This window comes from Ranitomeya imitator, chromosome 1 (genome assembly GCF_032444005.1).
Source record: "Ranitomeya imitator isolate aRanImi1 chromosome 1, aRanImi1.pri, whole genome shotgun sequence".
NCBI classification, from domain to species: domain Eukaryota; kingdom Metazoa; phylum Chordata; class Amphibia; order Anura; family Dendrobatidae; genus Ranitomeya; species Ranitomeya imitator.
In genome coordinates this window covers 778351501-778367793 of record NC_091282.1, presented here as the reverse complement: position 1 = coordinate 778367793, position 16293 = coordinate 778351501, and the positions used below count along the sequence as shown (strand labels likewise).

The 16293-nt window shown below is 46.5% G+C and overlaps 1 protein-coding gene across 9 annotated transcripts in view; it reads left to right on the top strand.

Annotated features, from left to right (window-relative positions):
• The window catches only part of FOXN3 (forkhead box N3), a 163087-nt gene that overhangs the window by 106150 nt on the left and 40644 nt on the right, over positions 1–16293 (top strand). For all 9 annotated transcript variants that reach the window (XM_069736584.1, XM_069736536.1, XM_069736577.1 and 6 more), the window contains 2 exons: positions 1342–1895; positions 11666–11802. In XM_069736584.1, coding sequence (XP_069592685.1) covers positions 1356–1895; positions 11666–11802 — 677 coding nt within the window. In that variant the 5' untranslated portion in view covers positions 1342–1355. The remainder of the gene's footprint in view (positions 1–1341; positions 1896–11665; positions 11803–16293) is intronic.

Genomic DNA, 16293 nt, shown 5'->3' with positions numbered 1-16293 from the left:
TTAGCCTGAGAAAAGTTATAGGAAAAGTTTCTCAGAGGCGTCTGAGAGTGCAGGCGGCCGCCTCTACCCCATTACTTCCATACGCCCTCGGCTTATGTTTTCCTATCATCTGACACTTTTTGTGTAAGTTACCTGTGACGTAAGAGCGACTTTAATCTTTTATCTGTCATCTTCTCTAGTGATGTGGGATGTGGTCCTTTCTGTCTCAGGGAAAGCTGGGTGACAGGGATTACAAGATGCCTTTAGTAACCAATCAGATTGCAGCTTTTATTGTCCTAGAACTGGTACTTTTAGGAAAGGCGTGATCTGATTGGTTACCCTTTTAAACATGTGGTCATATGGACCAATCCTCTCACTGCTTTCGTTTTCCATCCTGCACTACATAAATAAGAGCTGGAGTCTGATTGTTTTTTTTTTTTGTTTTGGCTTACAAATACTGAGGTAAAATACTGCTAGTGTGACCGTAGCCTTCTTGTCATAGATGAAGCGTATGCGACCTTACAACTGGCTGCCATAGTCTATGTGAGTCACATTCGCTGACAGCAAGCTAATAGCAAGGGTTTGAAAAGTGCCAAATTTATTCCTGCGTTTGTGCATTTTATTTTTCCATTGCCACCAAATTCTTTTAATGTGCAGATTTTTCCTCCCGTGTATGTGTTTTTTAATTATTACCATATTTTCTTTTTTTGTGTGTTCTCGCTTGTTGACAAGATTTGGGGGTTTGCAGATATTTTTTTGCTGTTTCATTAATTACGACTTTTTAGAAAGCTGCAAAGCTTTGAAGCAAATGTTCTCCCGCCCTCCCCGGAGTGATCTCAAGGTTGTCTGATATTTTGGAGCAAATTTTGTGACATTTTAGCGGAATGTCTGACTCTGCTCTTTAAAAAAAAAAAAAAAACTGGTTAAAGAAAAAAATAAAAAGCTTTTTTTAGCCCAAATCCCCCAAAATAAATGAACCGCGGGTGATATTTTAAATACTCGATCCCTGACCTAATTAGAAAGTTAAATAACTTTTTTGGCCATAAGCCTGCGGCCGCCTGGATTGCAGGGATCCGCTGACTATTATTGGTCGTAGGTGGGCTGAGCTCTGGGTCCCCCGTGACCTGGAGAATGAAGGGGACGCAGAACTGGCATTCTCAGTCATGTGATCATTGCTGGGGTGGGGGTTGGATTTGGAAGGGGATTCTCCTCTTTCTTTCTCTGGATCTGTGAGTGTCTCCACCTGTCATAAATGGCTGGCAATATGGACTACCCCTTTAACACACCAATGCCTCTCCACCTGTGGTTGCAGCGATGGTTTCTTTCTCATTTCTAATATCTTTCGTCTTCTGCTCCTTCCAGGAAACTTCGTCTAAATGGGTCCAGTGATGCCTCCCAGTAAGAAGCCGGAGGGGACGGGTATCAGCGTTTCCAGCCAGTGTTTCCGGAGCAGCACATTATCCACCCCGCTCCACGATGACGACGACTTAGACTTCTCACCGCCGCCGGTTAAGACGAATAAGGAGAAAGGCGGCATGGAGGATGAGGAGCTAACAAATTTGAACTGGCTTCACGAGAGCAAAAACTTGCTGAAGAGTTTTGGGGACTCTGTGTTACGGTCGGTCAGTCCCGTTCAGGACATCGATGACGACACCCCGCCCTCCCCCGCCCAGTCAGACATGCCCTACGATGCTAAGCAGAACCCCAATTGTAAGCCCCCCTACTCCTTCAGCTGTCTCATATTTATGGCGATCGAGGATTCTCCCACCAAGAGACTTCCCGTAAAGGATATTTACAATTGGATCCTGGAACACTTCCCTTACTTCGCCAGTGCGCCCACAGGCTGGAAGAACTCTGTGCGGCACAACCTGTCCTTGAATAAATGTTTCAAGAAAGTGGATAAGGACAGAAGTCAGGTAAGATGCCTTTGTGGTAGTGATGCTAGAGGCGGCCCCCGATTGCCCCTCGGTTATCTTACCGTGCTGAGGGAATTGCATTACGAGCAATAAAAGATGGACCTCAGAGTCCTGTCAATTCTCTAACGCTAGGGAATTGTTTTCTAAGCAATAATCGTCAGTCTCACCCATAACCATCCCAGGAGCAGAAAGTGTGACCTTTTATGCCATAGCATTGGTTATAGGACAATTACTAAACATTCTCGTTAATTACATAATGTAGCAATTTCACTACATAGCAAAAATTAACAACACCAAAATATATCCACCAAGGAAAGACCATGAAGGAAGAAAATTAATAACACCAAAAACAACTGCCTTCACGCAAGGTCAATAAAAACAAAATAATTTTATTAATCAAACAACAAAACATAAGTAATGTATATATAAAATACAGTGGGAATACACCAAAAGCACAGGAATAGGCGGGCAACCCAGGCATGTGCCCCAAAGTAGTAATATCATATAAGTAGCAACCAAACCATATTAACGCAATTAGTGCTTGTGCAAGTGACCATGTACAGAAAATGCAGAAAAAACGGTAAGGTAGTAACAAATCCTAACAATGTATAAGTAATACAAAATATATAGTTACCAAATAGGACACACCTGTGGGACCCACCAACACCCGACGCGCGTTTCGCACCGAAATGCCCGCCTATTCCTGTGCTTTTGGTGTATTCCCACTGTATTTTATATATACATTACTTATGTTTTGTTGTTTGATTAATAAAATTATTTTGTTTTTATTGACCTTGCGTGAAGGCAGTTGTTTTTGGTGTTATTACATAGCAAAAAGTAAGAGTCCGCTATTGACGACATGAGTATTACCCATAATGCAGCTACTTTCTATGATATTTTTAGGCATTTTTTTTTTCAGTTTTCTGGAATTGCATGGTAAGCAATACTATAATAGGAGATTGTCGGAGCCTCTGCAATTCCCAGGGAGTACCGTAGGTAATATTCTCCCTTGGAGGAGGCGCTGGATCCATTTCTGTGAGAGACGCGTCACCAGAAGACATCGATTCTAGCAGCAGTAATGTGGGGTGTCGCTTGTAGTGCAATCGCCTCTGAGCAATAAAGAACAGCGACACTAATCACATTACATTCAGATGTTCCGAATTGTTTTTTGTTTTTTTTTTGCTTTGGGCTTTTAATGGGGCAGAGGTTTCAATAAAAAGTTACTATAATGGGAGATTGCAGAACTAGTAATCCCTTGATACCTTGCATTTCCCGTGAGACAGTGATGCTCATCGGCTCCCGTGAACTTTCACCTGGAGACTTTGGGTACTGTCCTGTACCAATGTTGCTGCGGCTGGCGGGCCGCATTGGATCCCTAAGCGATTTCCTCCGCAGACCCGCAGAATGAGCTCCGTGTATCAGGTGCCTCTGGGAGGGAATCATTTATATAGGACAGGACCCACACTGCAGAAATCACAAGAAACCCAACTGGCCAGCAGGGCGTCTGCTGCAGGAAAGGATGAGAGTTGTAGTCTTGTTTTAGTCTCCCACCCCTGTTGTCTCTTTGCTCTCAGGGGCTGGGAAAGCTGGGTGCAGGGCCCTCAGTTTTGTGTCGCCACATTGTATCAATGTTCTATTCCCATATGGACAGGATTGTAGGTTTGGGGGTCACGTTAACCTCTGGGGGGTTCGCTCACTGCTCAGTCCCAGGCTCTTGTGGGTAATCTGAGCTTTTGGCCCCCTACCCTGTAATGTCCCTTCTGCCTGTGAGTTTCCGAATCCGCTGCCATCTGGTCCTCCGCTGCAGAGAGGAATTTTCTCTTGTATACGTGTTTCCATAGCAACGGTCTCACAGTTGATGGGGGAGAGTAACCAGTTGCCATAGCGACAGAGTTCCTGATGTGGCAGTTTGTGCGTGCAGGGAGAGGCGAGCGCGGGGCTCGTGTGGCGAAGCTATTATATAGGGGACGGGGCGGAGGACACGTGACGCCATGTTAAATGTTAGTTTTATTTTTGGGTATTTTCGCAGTCGACTCGCTGTGATTATTTTCTTCTCTTGCGTCGAGTCAGTGGCTTCTGTGCTAAAAATGGACCATGTAATACCGCAGGGACTCAGACGTAAACGCCACACAGACGCCATGTTGTAGGACTACACAGCCAAGCATGACCAGAAAGCAATTGTGTGAGACTGGAGCGCCGGCCCTAAAATAAGAGGCACCCCCGATAGGCGAGAAAATGGGAGTAAGAGGACTACTTTCCCCAACCCCCAAGCTGGTCTCTCTGTGGCTGATACGGCGGCCATAACTATTATCACCCATGTAGGTGGAAGAGACGAAACAAACTTGTGCCCCCAAATGAGATGACGGAGCGTCTGTTGGCGCCATGGTCACTGTTGCTCCTCCCCCATCCTGTATACAAAGCGGGTCTGATTGCTGCACGTCACTATTAACCCTGTATGTACCACCAGCAGTGGGGGTTAATAATAGAAACCTCTAGGAAGTCACCATGATGCGGTAGACGCCATTTCCGTGCACAGCAGCATTTGGAACTGTTCATCCTGGGACTCCTGGTTCATGTATAGAAGTTTAACTTTGCAGTAAAGAACGACACCAGTAGCTGAAGAGGATGATCACTGGCCTGGGCAAATAATTATACCTTTGGGGGTCTGTAGAAAGCTGTGTGACCCTCCCCCCATATGTCTGCTGTGGGAGTAATGGTATAAAGCAGCGGTGACTGTGACAAAGCTGCACCTCGTGGTTACTTTGCTTTTGTTACACGGACACTCCCGCCTGTGATTGTTGTTTTGGTGGGAGATCTGTTATTCAGGACGGTCCATACAAGACCCTCAGACCTCTCTCCATGCAGTGTGCGCCTCCTCTGCACCACTCCGTGACGTCTTGCGGCAGCGGAGGTTGTATGTCTTTGCCTCTGATTACAGATCCCTCCCTCCTGGCGGCTCTTACACATGTTCTGTCTGTAACGACTCTTCCATTAAGGGCTCCTCGGCTCTCGGAAAACACAAGCATCATCATTTATTTAGTAGTATTCCATCTGTAGTCGCCGGCTGGTCATGTGACTGCGCCGTTCTGGGAACAGCCAGCCCGCAGTGACATGGGCTCCTACAGATGCATCACTCCATCCACCGCTGCTCCAAACGTTATATTCTGGGGCGGCTGATGGCCAGGGACCGGTAACATTTGGGTGCCAACCAATATGGCCGCTTCCATTCATGTTGGGCAGATTTATTAGCCACTGCACAGGTATTTACTCCTTCATCCATTGTATATCAGGGGTCTGGGAGAGCTGGGTGACCCTGTAACTGCGCCATATTGGTGCGCTGGTCACCAATATCAGGGTTTCCCCTTCCTGTGGCCAATCTGCAGGTTACGGAGGTCTCTCGGTGGCAGTACGGGACTTGGCGCTATATATCTGGGAAGTTAGAAGAGCAGGGGATGATGGCAGAGGCAGCCATGTTGGTTGCATGCCAACTTTCCCAGAAACGTAGAAACTACAGGACAGACTTTATAACAAGTTGTCGATCCTGGGATTTGTGTGTGCGTCCCCTTAAATCTACTCCATTTTTGGGAGCTGGGGTGGATGTGAGGGTGCGCAGCCAGCTCGCCTGTACGTGATGTAACTGATCCGCTCGTCTTTGTTGTGAGGCGCTGGGTTGGAGGTCGGGATTATTTTTAGACGCCTGGTGCCTCGTCCTCCAGGGTGATATCATTTATCATGGAAGGATGTGTCCCGGGCTCAGATTCTTATTGAAGGGTCTGACAAGGACTCATTCTTGCTGTTGTGGGGGGGTATTCATGGCTTCCCGATCCTGCGTTGCAGATGGGATCAGAAACAGGCAGGTGTACCTAAAACAAATGTATGAACATTGGGGGAGATTTAAAGGGATGTATCCATAGGATGAGCCATAAGTAGCTGGTGAATTCATGTTACACCTCTGGGGTCTACACCTTCCTCCAGAACAGAGCTCGTGCGCCGCCGTCTCACTGGCATTCTCCCATAGAAGTGAATGGAAATTGCTGCCCTTGCACGATGCAACAGCGCCGTTCTGTAGGGAACTGCTGGTGCCAGAGGTCAATCCTGCATCTGTCAGGCATTGGTAGATGGTCTGAGGAGGGAATACCCCTTTAATGTGCCTGGAGTCCAGTCTGATACTTTGAACCTGCAATTGATAAAAGTGCTTCTCACAAAATTGGAATATAATCAAAAAGTCATTACAAACAGAATGATCTATTTCCCATGTTTTTTTCTGTTAATGTTGATGATTATGGCTTACAGCCAATGAAAACCCAAAAGTCATTATCTCAGTAAATTAGAATACTTTATAACACGAGCTTGAAAAATTATTTTAAAATCCGAAATGTTGGCCTACTGAAATGTATGTCCAGTAACTGCACTCAATACTTGGTCGGGGCTCCTTTTGCATCAATTACTGCATCAATGCGGCGTGGCATGGAGGCGATCAGCCTGTGGCACTGCTGAGGTGTTATGGAAGCCCAGGTTGCTTTGATAGCAGCCTTCAGCTCGTCTGCATTGTTGGGTCTGGTGTCTCTCATCTTCCTCTTGACAATACCCTATAGATTCTCTATGGGGTTAAGGTCAGGCGAGTTTGCTGCGAATCAAGCACAGTGATACTGTTGTTTGTAAACCAGGTATTGGTACTTTGGCAGTGTGGACAGGTGCCAAGTCCTGCTGGAGAATGACATTTTCAGCTCCAAAAAGCTTGTCGGCAGAGGGAAGCATGAAGTGTTCTAAAATTTCCTGATAGACGGCTGCGCTGACTTTGGTCTTGATAAAACACAGTGGACCTACACCAGCAGATGACATGGCTCCCACACCATCACTGATTGTGGAAAATTCACATTAGACCTCAAGCAGCTTGGATTGTGGCCTCTCCACTCTTCCTCCAGACTCTGGGACCTTGATCTCCAAATGAAATGCAAAATTTACTATAATCTGAAAACACCTTGGACCACTGAGAACAGTCCAGTTCTTTTTCTCCTTGGCCCAGGTAAGGCGCTTCTGGCGTTGTCTATTGGTCATGAGTGGCTTGACACAAGAAATTTAACACTTGTAGCCCATGTCCTGGATACGTCTGTGTGTGGTGGCTCTTGAAGCAATGACTCCAGCAGCAGTCCACTCCTTGTCAATCTCCACCAAATTTTTGAATGGCCTTTTCATAACAATCCTTTCAAGGTTGCAGTTGTCCCGGTTGCTTGTGCACCTTTTTCTACCACACTTTTTTCTTCCACTCAACTTTCCATTAATATGCTTGGGTACAGCACTGTGTGAACAGCCAGCTTCTTTAGCAATGACCTTTTGTGGCTTACCCTCCTTGTGGAGTGTATCAATGACTGCCTTCTGGACATCGGTCAAGTCAGCAGTCTTCCCCATGATTGTGGAGCTACTGAAACAGACTAAAGGACCTTTTTATACGCTTAGGAAGCCTTTGCAGGTGTTTATTGTTATTTATTCTAATTTACTGAGACAATGACTTTTGGGTTTTCATTGGCTGTAAGCCATAATCCTCAACATTAACAGAAATAAACACTTGAAATAGATCACTCTGTCTGTAATGACTATAGAATGAGTTTCACTTTTTTTATATTGAAGAACTGAAATAAATAAACTTTGTGATGATATTCTAATTTAGTGAGAAGCACTTTTACATAGTAACAATGTATCAAGATGTGAGTGTATCTCAGAGGATTGTCAGCAGCTATGTGATATGTGAGCTGGACGTCTACCTCCTGGGTGTAAATAGCAATCTCAGTCAATTCACTACCAGCAAGCAGAGATTGTGAAAACTGCGAGGCAGTGCATTGCAACTCTGCAGCTCTTTCCCCCTATGACAGCGAAGTTCATTGCTGTATCTGCCGCTCGCTTTTTTATCGCCGTTCTGTTTGTTTAAACCAATCCTAGAACGTGATCCTGGAATTCCATCTGGTCGCTATGGGCAACAGCGCTGCGAATGATACCCTGCTGCTGCTGAAAACGTCCCATTCATCAGTCGTCACCTGTTGCTAGGAAACCCGCATCTGGCACTCTCTCCTCGGACGGGAACGCTGGAGCCGGCGCAGGGGTCGCACGCCAGCTGTCATACGGCGGGAATTAATCACCACAAAGTGCTGTAAACTCTATTGATTTCCTCCCGGACTCCGGCAGCTGTCCGCGCAAGAAATGGCGCCTTACACATGTGCGGAGCGAAGACTGAGCCGGGGTACCCGAATAATCACCAGTGTGAGGGAAAGTGGGCGTCACGGCCAGTCTACAGCTCATAATAGTTCTGGAGCGTTATAAGAGGGGCTGATATGTCACATGATGTAATATCTGGAGGTTATATCAGTACTGGAGCATTATAAGAGGGGCTGATATCAGTCACATGGTGTAATGTCTGGAGGTTATATCAGTACTGGAGCATTATAAGAGGGGCTGATATCAGTCACATATGGTGTAATGTCTGGAGGTTATATCAGTACTGGAGCGTTATAAGAGGGGCTGATATGTCACATGATGTAATATCTGGAGGTTATATCAGTACTGGAGTGTTATAAGAGGGGCTGATATCAGTCACATGATGTAATATCTGGAGGTTATATCCGTACTGGAGCATTATAAGAGGGGCTGATATCAGTCACATATGGTGTAATGTCTGGAGGTTATATCGGTACTGGAGCATTATAAGAGGGGCTGATATCAGTCACATATGGTGTAATGTCTGGAGGTTATATCGGTACTGGAGCATTATAAGAGGGGCTGATATCAGTCAGATGGTGTAATGTCTGGGGGTTATATCATTACTGGAGCGTTATAAGAGGGGCTGATATCAGTCACATATGGTGTAATGTCTGGAGGTTATATCAGTACTGGAGCGTTATAAGAGGGGCTGATATCAGTCACATATGGTGTAATGTCTGGAGGTTATATCAGTACTGGAGCGTTATAAGAGGGGCTGATATCAAGAATTTATTGACCAATAATTTTGCTCATGCTGCGTCTCCTGGTTCATGAATGAATATAATGACAGAATAGAATGACTCTGGTACAGACCGAGCCGTCTGCCATTCGGGGTGTGTGGGAAGCTGGGTACGACCTACATTTATTCTGCATGATCCGGAGTTTTCCCATATTTGGGTCACTTTCTTTTGAAGTTTTACTTACATCAGCAAAACCAGCGATCTGCAAATGAATTGTTCGGTGATGTGGCGCAGTCTGCAGGACGGAGCGAGGTAGGAGGTGCACGGTGCCTCACGCTCATGACTGGGGTGAACTCGGGGCTTTCTTCCTCCACACATGGCTTGCAATGTTTGTTGGCGGCGACATCAGGGGTCAGGTCTGTGTTAGTCAATATTTGGTGGAACCTTTATCTGAAGGACTTGTGTCCCAGGGGTCAGTGGGAGCGTGCGGCCTCACAGCAAACAATCAGTGGTGTGGTGATGGGAGCGTGGGCTACGTGTCTGCCTGTGGGTGTCACTGTCCACGGGTGCAGCAGAGATGGAAGGTTAGATTTGTGGAGAGCTGTAATACTGGCCTCATTAGTAGTCACTCAGCTTTCCCAGGAAAGGGGCATATGAGGGTGATGTCAGCCCAACAATCCGCCCCTGCTTGTGAGATGGATTTTTCTTTTTTGAGTGGGACTTCATACAGTTCATCTGGATTCAGAACTGAAATCTTCCTGCATTCCTTTCTTCAGTATTTGGGAAGCTTTGGAGAATTGTTTTCTAGGACGTATATACGAAAAACTAGCTGCCCTTATCCGACTATCCGTTAACAACTAGAAGAACAATGAGTGCAGCTCTGGGGTATAATACAGGATGTAACTCAGGATCAGTAATGTAATATATGCACACAGTGACTGCACCAGCAGAATAGTGAGTGCAGCTCTGGAGTATAATACAGGATGTAACTCAGGATCAGTAATGTAATATATGCACACAGTGACTGCACCAGCAGAATAGTGAGTGCAGCTCTGGAGTATAATACAGGATGTAACCAGGGATCAGTAATGTATGTACACAGTGACTGGATCAGCAGAATAGTGAGTGCAGCTCTGGAGTATAATACAGGATGTAACTCAGGATCTGTAATGTATGTACACAGTGACTGCACCGGCAGAATAGTGAGCGCAGCTCTGGAGTATAATACAGGATGTAACTCAGGATCAGTAATGTATGTATACAGTGACTGCATCAGCAGAATAGTGAGCGCAGCTCGGGAGTATAATACAGGATGTAACTCAGGATCAGTAAGGTAATATATGCACACAGTGACTGCACCAGCAGAATAGTGAGTGCAGCTCTGGAGTATAATACAGGATGTAACCCAGGATCAGTAATGTATGTACACAGTGACTGGACCAGCAGAATAGTGAGTGCAGCTCTGGAGTATAATACAGGATGTAACCCATGATCAGTAATGTATGTACACAGTGACTGGACCAGCAGAATAGTGAGTGCAGCTCTGGAGTTTAATACAGGATGTAACCCAGGATCAGTAATGTAATGTATGTACACAGTGACTGGGCCAGCAGAATAGTGAGTGCAGCTCTGGAGTATAATACAGGACGTAACTCGGGATCAGTAATGTATGTACACAGTGACTGGACCAGCAGAATAGTGAGTGCAGCTCTGGGGTATAATACAGGATGTAACTCTGGGATCAGTAATGTATGTACACAGTGACTGGATCAGCAGAATAGTGAGTGCAGCTCTGGAGTATAATACAGGATGTAACTCAGGATCTGTAATGTATGTACACAGTGACTGCACCGGCAGAATAGTGAGCGCAGCTCTGGAGTATAATACAGGATGTAACTCAGGATCAGTAATGTATGTATACAGTGACTGCATCAGCAGAATAGTGAGCGCAGCTCGGGAGTATAATACAGGATGTAACTCAGGATCAGTAAGGTAATATATGCACACAGTGACTGCACCAGCAGAATAGTGAGTGCAGCTCTGGAGTATAATACAGGATGTAACCCAGGATCAGTAATGTATGTACACAGTGACTGGACCAGCAGAATAGTGAGTGCAGCTCTGGAGTATAATACAGGATGTAACCCAGGATCAGTAATGTATGTACACAGTGACTGGACCAGCAGAATAGTGAGTGCAGCTCTGGAGTATAATACAGGATGTAACCCAGGATCAGTAATGTAATGTATGTACACAGTGACTGGGCCAGCAGAATAGTGAGTGCAGCTCTGGAGTATAATACAGGACGTAACTCGGGATCAGTAATGTATGTACACAGTGACTGGACCAGCAGAATAGTGAGTGCAGCTCTGGGGTATAATACAGGATGTAACTCTGGGATCAGTAATGTATGTACACAGTGACTGGACCAGCAGAATAGTGAGTGCAGCTCTGGAGTATAATACAGGATGTAACTCTGGGTCAGTAATGTATGTACACAGTGACTGCACCAGCAGTATAGTGAGTGCAGCTCTGGGGTATAATACAGGATGTAACTCAGGATCAGTAATGTAATGTATGTACACAGTGACTGCACCAGCAGAATAGTGAGTGCAGCTCTGGGGTATAATACAGGATGTAACTCAGGATCAGTAATGTAATGTATGTACACCGTGACTGGACCAGCAGAATAGTGAGTGCAGCTCTGGAGTATAATACAGGATGTAACTCTGGGTCAGTAATGTATGTACACAGTGACTGCACCAGCAGAATAGTGAATGCATCTCTGGAGTATAATATGTATTGTTGATTGTTTTGTTTTTTTTCTCTTGGTTGCAGAGTATCGGTAAAGGATCCTTGTGGTGTATAGACCCTGAGTACCGGCAGAATTTGATACAAGCCTTGAAAAAGACGCCCTACCACCCATACTCCCATGTATTCAGCACACCCCCCACCTCTCCTCAGTCCTATCAAAGGTAAGATGACCTCGGGGCAGTTGCTGCTTTTGTTAATCTTTGTATGTGGCTTTATATTCGGGGTGTGAGATTCCTGCACAAAATTCGCTGCTGAATCTCATAAGACTGAAGCCTGTAACTGGTGGAGCCCCCTATCTTCACAAGGTGGTAACAGCAGGTCTGTTGTAAAGGGCTGCTCCTCTTTCTATGAGATCCTTTTTGTGCGGAGGAAAGATTCCCCCTTTTCACTGTCACATTCAGTATCTGTGGTATATGCTTGTGTGAATTCTGTCCTAAGGAGCGTGTTCCCTGCACAGTTTCCGTGAATTTCACGATACTGGTGTAGTGCACATGGGCTGTCGATTTCCGATGCTCGGTAGCACATCGTCCTGTGTAATGACAATGTGCTATTGAGTTATGGCGGTCTTTGTGCAGAGCGACCTATTGTGGGGATCTGGAGTGCAGTCTGCGGTGTGCACAGACCATTCTACCACCTATTAAACATAATGTATTCCCTTTAACCCCGCGCGTCGCTCTCTGTAATTCTGCCCTCGCTCTCACCGATTGGATCGATGCTCTGGGAGCTTTATGTGAATAACTGAAAAGTTCTGCATCTTTCTCATAGACTCCAAACTACTAGCCTGCCCTAATACATTGTAACAAACAGTGGTGAGCAGTAAACACAGGCTTGTGATCACACATTTGGTATTTGCGGCAGATTTCTGCCAACCAGAGTGCTGGCAGGAAAAACACTGGGTAAAATGCCTTAATTTTTGTCACTTTTTTTGCTTTAAAAAGCAAAAAGCAGCAAAATATGCTGCTAGAATGCACTGATGATTCAGATCTGCAAGGAAAAATGAATCGGCGTGTGCAGGAGATGGCAGAGAGCTGTTCACTTTCCTGGTACTGTAAAATGCTGATGTGAACAAGCCCGTCAGGTCCATCAGAAAGTCACTGAACGTTTGATTAGCCCGTTGTTTTGGCCCGTTCCTGGTTTTGTGCCCCCCGGGGTGTAACCTACCTGCGCCCCTCTGCTGCGTTACCCCGCGCTGCTCCTTCCTCAGCTCCTGTGTGCAGTCTCCTCGGCTCCGCAGGTTTGTGTTCAGTCGTCTCCATGCGTTGCCGTGGTACAAGTAACGGGCGGCTCGTTATGGTTACACCGTGTTTGTTCATTCATTGAAACCACAACAGCGATGGCGTCACAGACTGCTCCTGCCCCGGACTGTCACAGGCCCGGCCTCGTCACCACTTCTCCACTCCACATCATCATCCCGTCTCCTCGCCTGCAGGTCATTTTGTGACCTTTTGTTCGTTATTGTTTACTGTTATCAGCCAGTATTTAGGATGCAGAGTGTTGCCATTTCTTTCTTTTGAGCTCCTCGGTATTCCTAATGTATATATTTAAAAAAAAAAAAAAAAAAAGTTTTTGCTTTGGGGAATGTTCACATGGTGCAATCCTGCTTCATTGTTTTCCTGCGGTTTCTCAAAATTGTATTAAAAATGGTGCGCATATTCAAGTGAGATCGCAAACTTTTTCAAAAAGAACCTGATGTTTGCATCATTTATTTTAATTTACAGCAGGTAGTGGAGGCTAGAATAGAATCTGCTGTGGATGTTACTTTAAAGGGATATTCTGGTCTTTAAAGGGGTTTTCAGGAAATCTTTGTGTGATTGCTTGAATAAGGGACTTATGTGCTGCAAGACCCCAGCCAGGAGGGAGCATGGGGGCTTTAGGAGGAGCACCATGGTTCCATTTAGTGTTTATGGAAGTGATTTTTATGCTCCAGCTCAGTATCTACTTTTAAGGCCGATGCGTTCTCATGGCAGCTGGGGGCCTAATAATTGCCCCCCTTCTTAGGCTGGGATCACACATGCGAGAAACACGTCCGTGTCTCGCATGTGAAATCCAAGCTGTGGCGCCGGCACTCCAGAGCGGAACGTGCGGCCGCATAGCAACACATGGAGCCGCACGCTCCACTCCGAAGTGCCGGCGCCAGAGCTTGGATTTCACATGCGAGACACGGACGTGTTTCTCGCATGTGTGATCCCGCCCTAAGAAGGGGGGCAATTATTAGGCCCCCAGCTGCCATGAGAACGCATCGGCATCCTGCATTGCTTAACCACTTAGATGCCAACGTCATTAAGGGATGCGGCACCTAAGGGGTTTACGAGGGTCAGAGTTGTCTCTGATCCCGGCTGTAGCAGATGGATGTCACCTGTATGACACAGACTGCCTCGTATGGAGCCGGACCCGCTCCTTGCACCCCCCCCCATTGACTCGTGACTTAGCATGAAGATCACATTGCGTGACAAGAAGGGGTTAAAAGAGAAGCTAGATTTTTCTATTGATTTCTCCATTGACACAGCTGAGGGTTTGCTACAGTAGTCTCCAGTCCTGACACTACTACTGAGAAATTGGGGATGACTTGATCCATAAGATGTGATATTCTCTAGTACGTGACATTCCGCGCTATGGATACAATGAGCCGGCGTTGCACAACTGTTTGCTGCGTGCCGTTTGTACGTCGGCCCCCTTTTTTTTTTTTTTTTTTTTTTTCCCCTCCCCCCCCCCCCCCCCTCCAAGAAGCTCTAATGAAGTTTTCTGGTGTCTGGTCCGCTGAGGAGCGTTCCATCACATGCCCAGACAATCCATCCTCACCGAGAGACGCTCCGAACAGCTGGGCTGCAGGGAAAGACTGCCGAAAGTCTGCCCTCGCAAGGCGATTAGCGTGATGGTAGCCATAGCAACTGGAGCGTCGCTATAGCAACACATAGCGGAGACAGGTGCAAGTTGCATCACGAGACTGTTGCCTGGCAAAAGAACATACCATTAGCACGTATAACTACACGGTTACCATGGCAACCGCGAACCCCACGCAGCGGCTACAGTTCGCGCCACATCCTCGCTACCTGGTTTTGTCTTTTTTTTTTTTTTTTTTTTTGTGAAAGTCATCGACTGCATGAAATATCCAAAATGACAACTTGAGGTCAGATAGCTTCAGGAGGAAACGTCAGAACGAGGATTCGCACAAAGCCCGGGACAAAGTGCTCGGGAAGCAGAAATATAGGAAAGTCCCCTCCCCCTGCCGCCGGCAAGATGAGCGCCACCGCACACGTTCCAGTACGTCTATTATTCTCTGGCATGCAATTTATTATTCCACCTCTAGGAGGCGGCAAACAAAACTGTACAGGGCTCCTCTCCTCAGGGGGTCATGGTACTTGTAGTCCGCTGGTGTTCTGTGAATAGGTCACGGACTCTGGCCCCCATGTTATTCTGAGGCAAATACGCAGCTTAAAGGGGTTTATAGGAATTTAAATAATTAGTACGCCAGGAAAAGTGCTAAAATAAAAATACTCAGGACTCATTCATGTCTCCATTGCTGCCACTTCCACGGTCCCCACTGATCTTTGGTTACTGCAGTCATGATGTCATGTTCATCCATGTGACCGCTGCAGACAATCACTTTGGTTATCGGGCACTTAACATAGATGTGAAAGCATCATAGCTGAGACCAGAGATTGGCTGCAGGAAGCACTTGTGCATTTGATATCGTAACTGGCGCAATCTGCCCCTACTTTAGTGTCCACAATATCCCCCTTGCCGAGGGTTTTTGGGGCTCCGCTACTTGACACCCTTGCTGAGGGTCTTCGGAGCCCCGCTACTCGACACCATTGCTGAGGGTCTTTGGGGCCCCGCTACTCGACACCCTTGCTGAGGGTCTTTGGGACCCCGCTACTCGACACCCTTGCTGAGGGTCTTTGGGACCCCGCTACTCGACACCCTTGCTGAGGGTCTTTGGGACCCCGCTAGTTAGACCGCACATGGAGTACTGTGTCCAGTTTTGGGCACCGGTGCTCAGGAAGGATATAATGGAACTAGAGAGAGTACAAAGGAGGGCAACAAAATTAATAAAGGGGATGGGAGAACTACAATACCCAGATAGATTAGCGAAATTAGGATTATTTAGTCTAGAAAAAAGACGACTGAGGGGCGATCTAATAACCATGTATAAGTATATAAGGGGACAATACAAATATCTCGCTGAGGATCTGTTTATACCAAGGAAGGTGACGGGCACAAGGGGGCATTCTTTGCGTCTGGAGGAGAGAAGGTTTTTCCACCAACATAGAAGAGGATTCTTTACTGTTAGGGCAGTGAGAATCTGGAATTGCTTGCCTGAGGAGGTGGTGATGGCGAACTCAGTCGGGGGGTTCAAGAGAGGCCTGGATGTCTTCCTGGAGCAGAACAATATTGTATCATACAATTAGGTTCTGTAGAAGGACGTAGATCTGGGGATTTATTATGATGGAATATAGGCTGAACTGGATGGACAAATGTCTTTTTTCGGCCTTACTAACTATGTTACTATGTTACTCGACACCCTTGCTGAGGGTCTTTGGGACCCCGCTACTCGACACCCTTGCTGAGGGTCTTTGGGACCCCGCTACTCGACACCCTTGCTGAGGTTCTTTGGGACCCCGCTACTCGACACCCTTGCTGAGGGTCTTTGG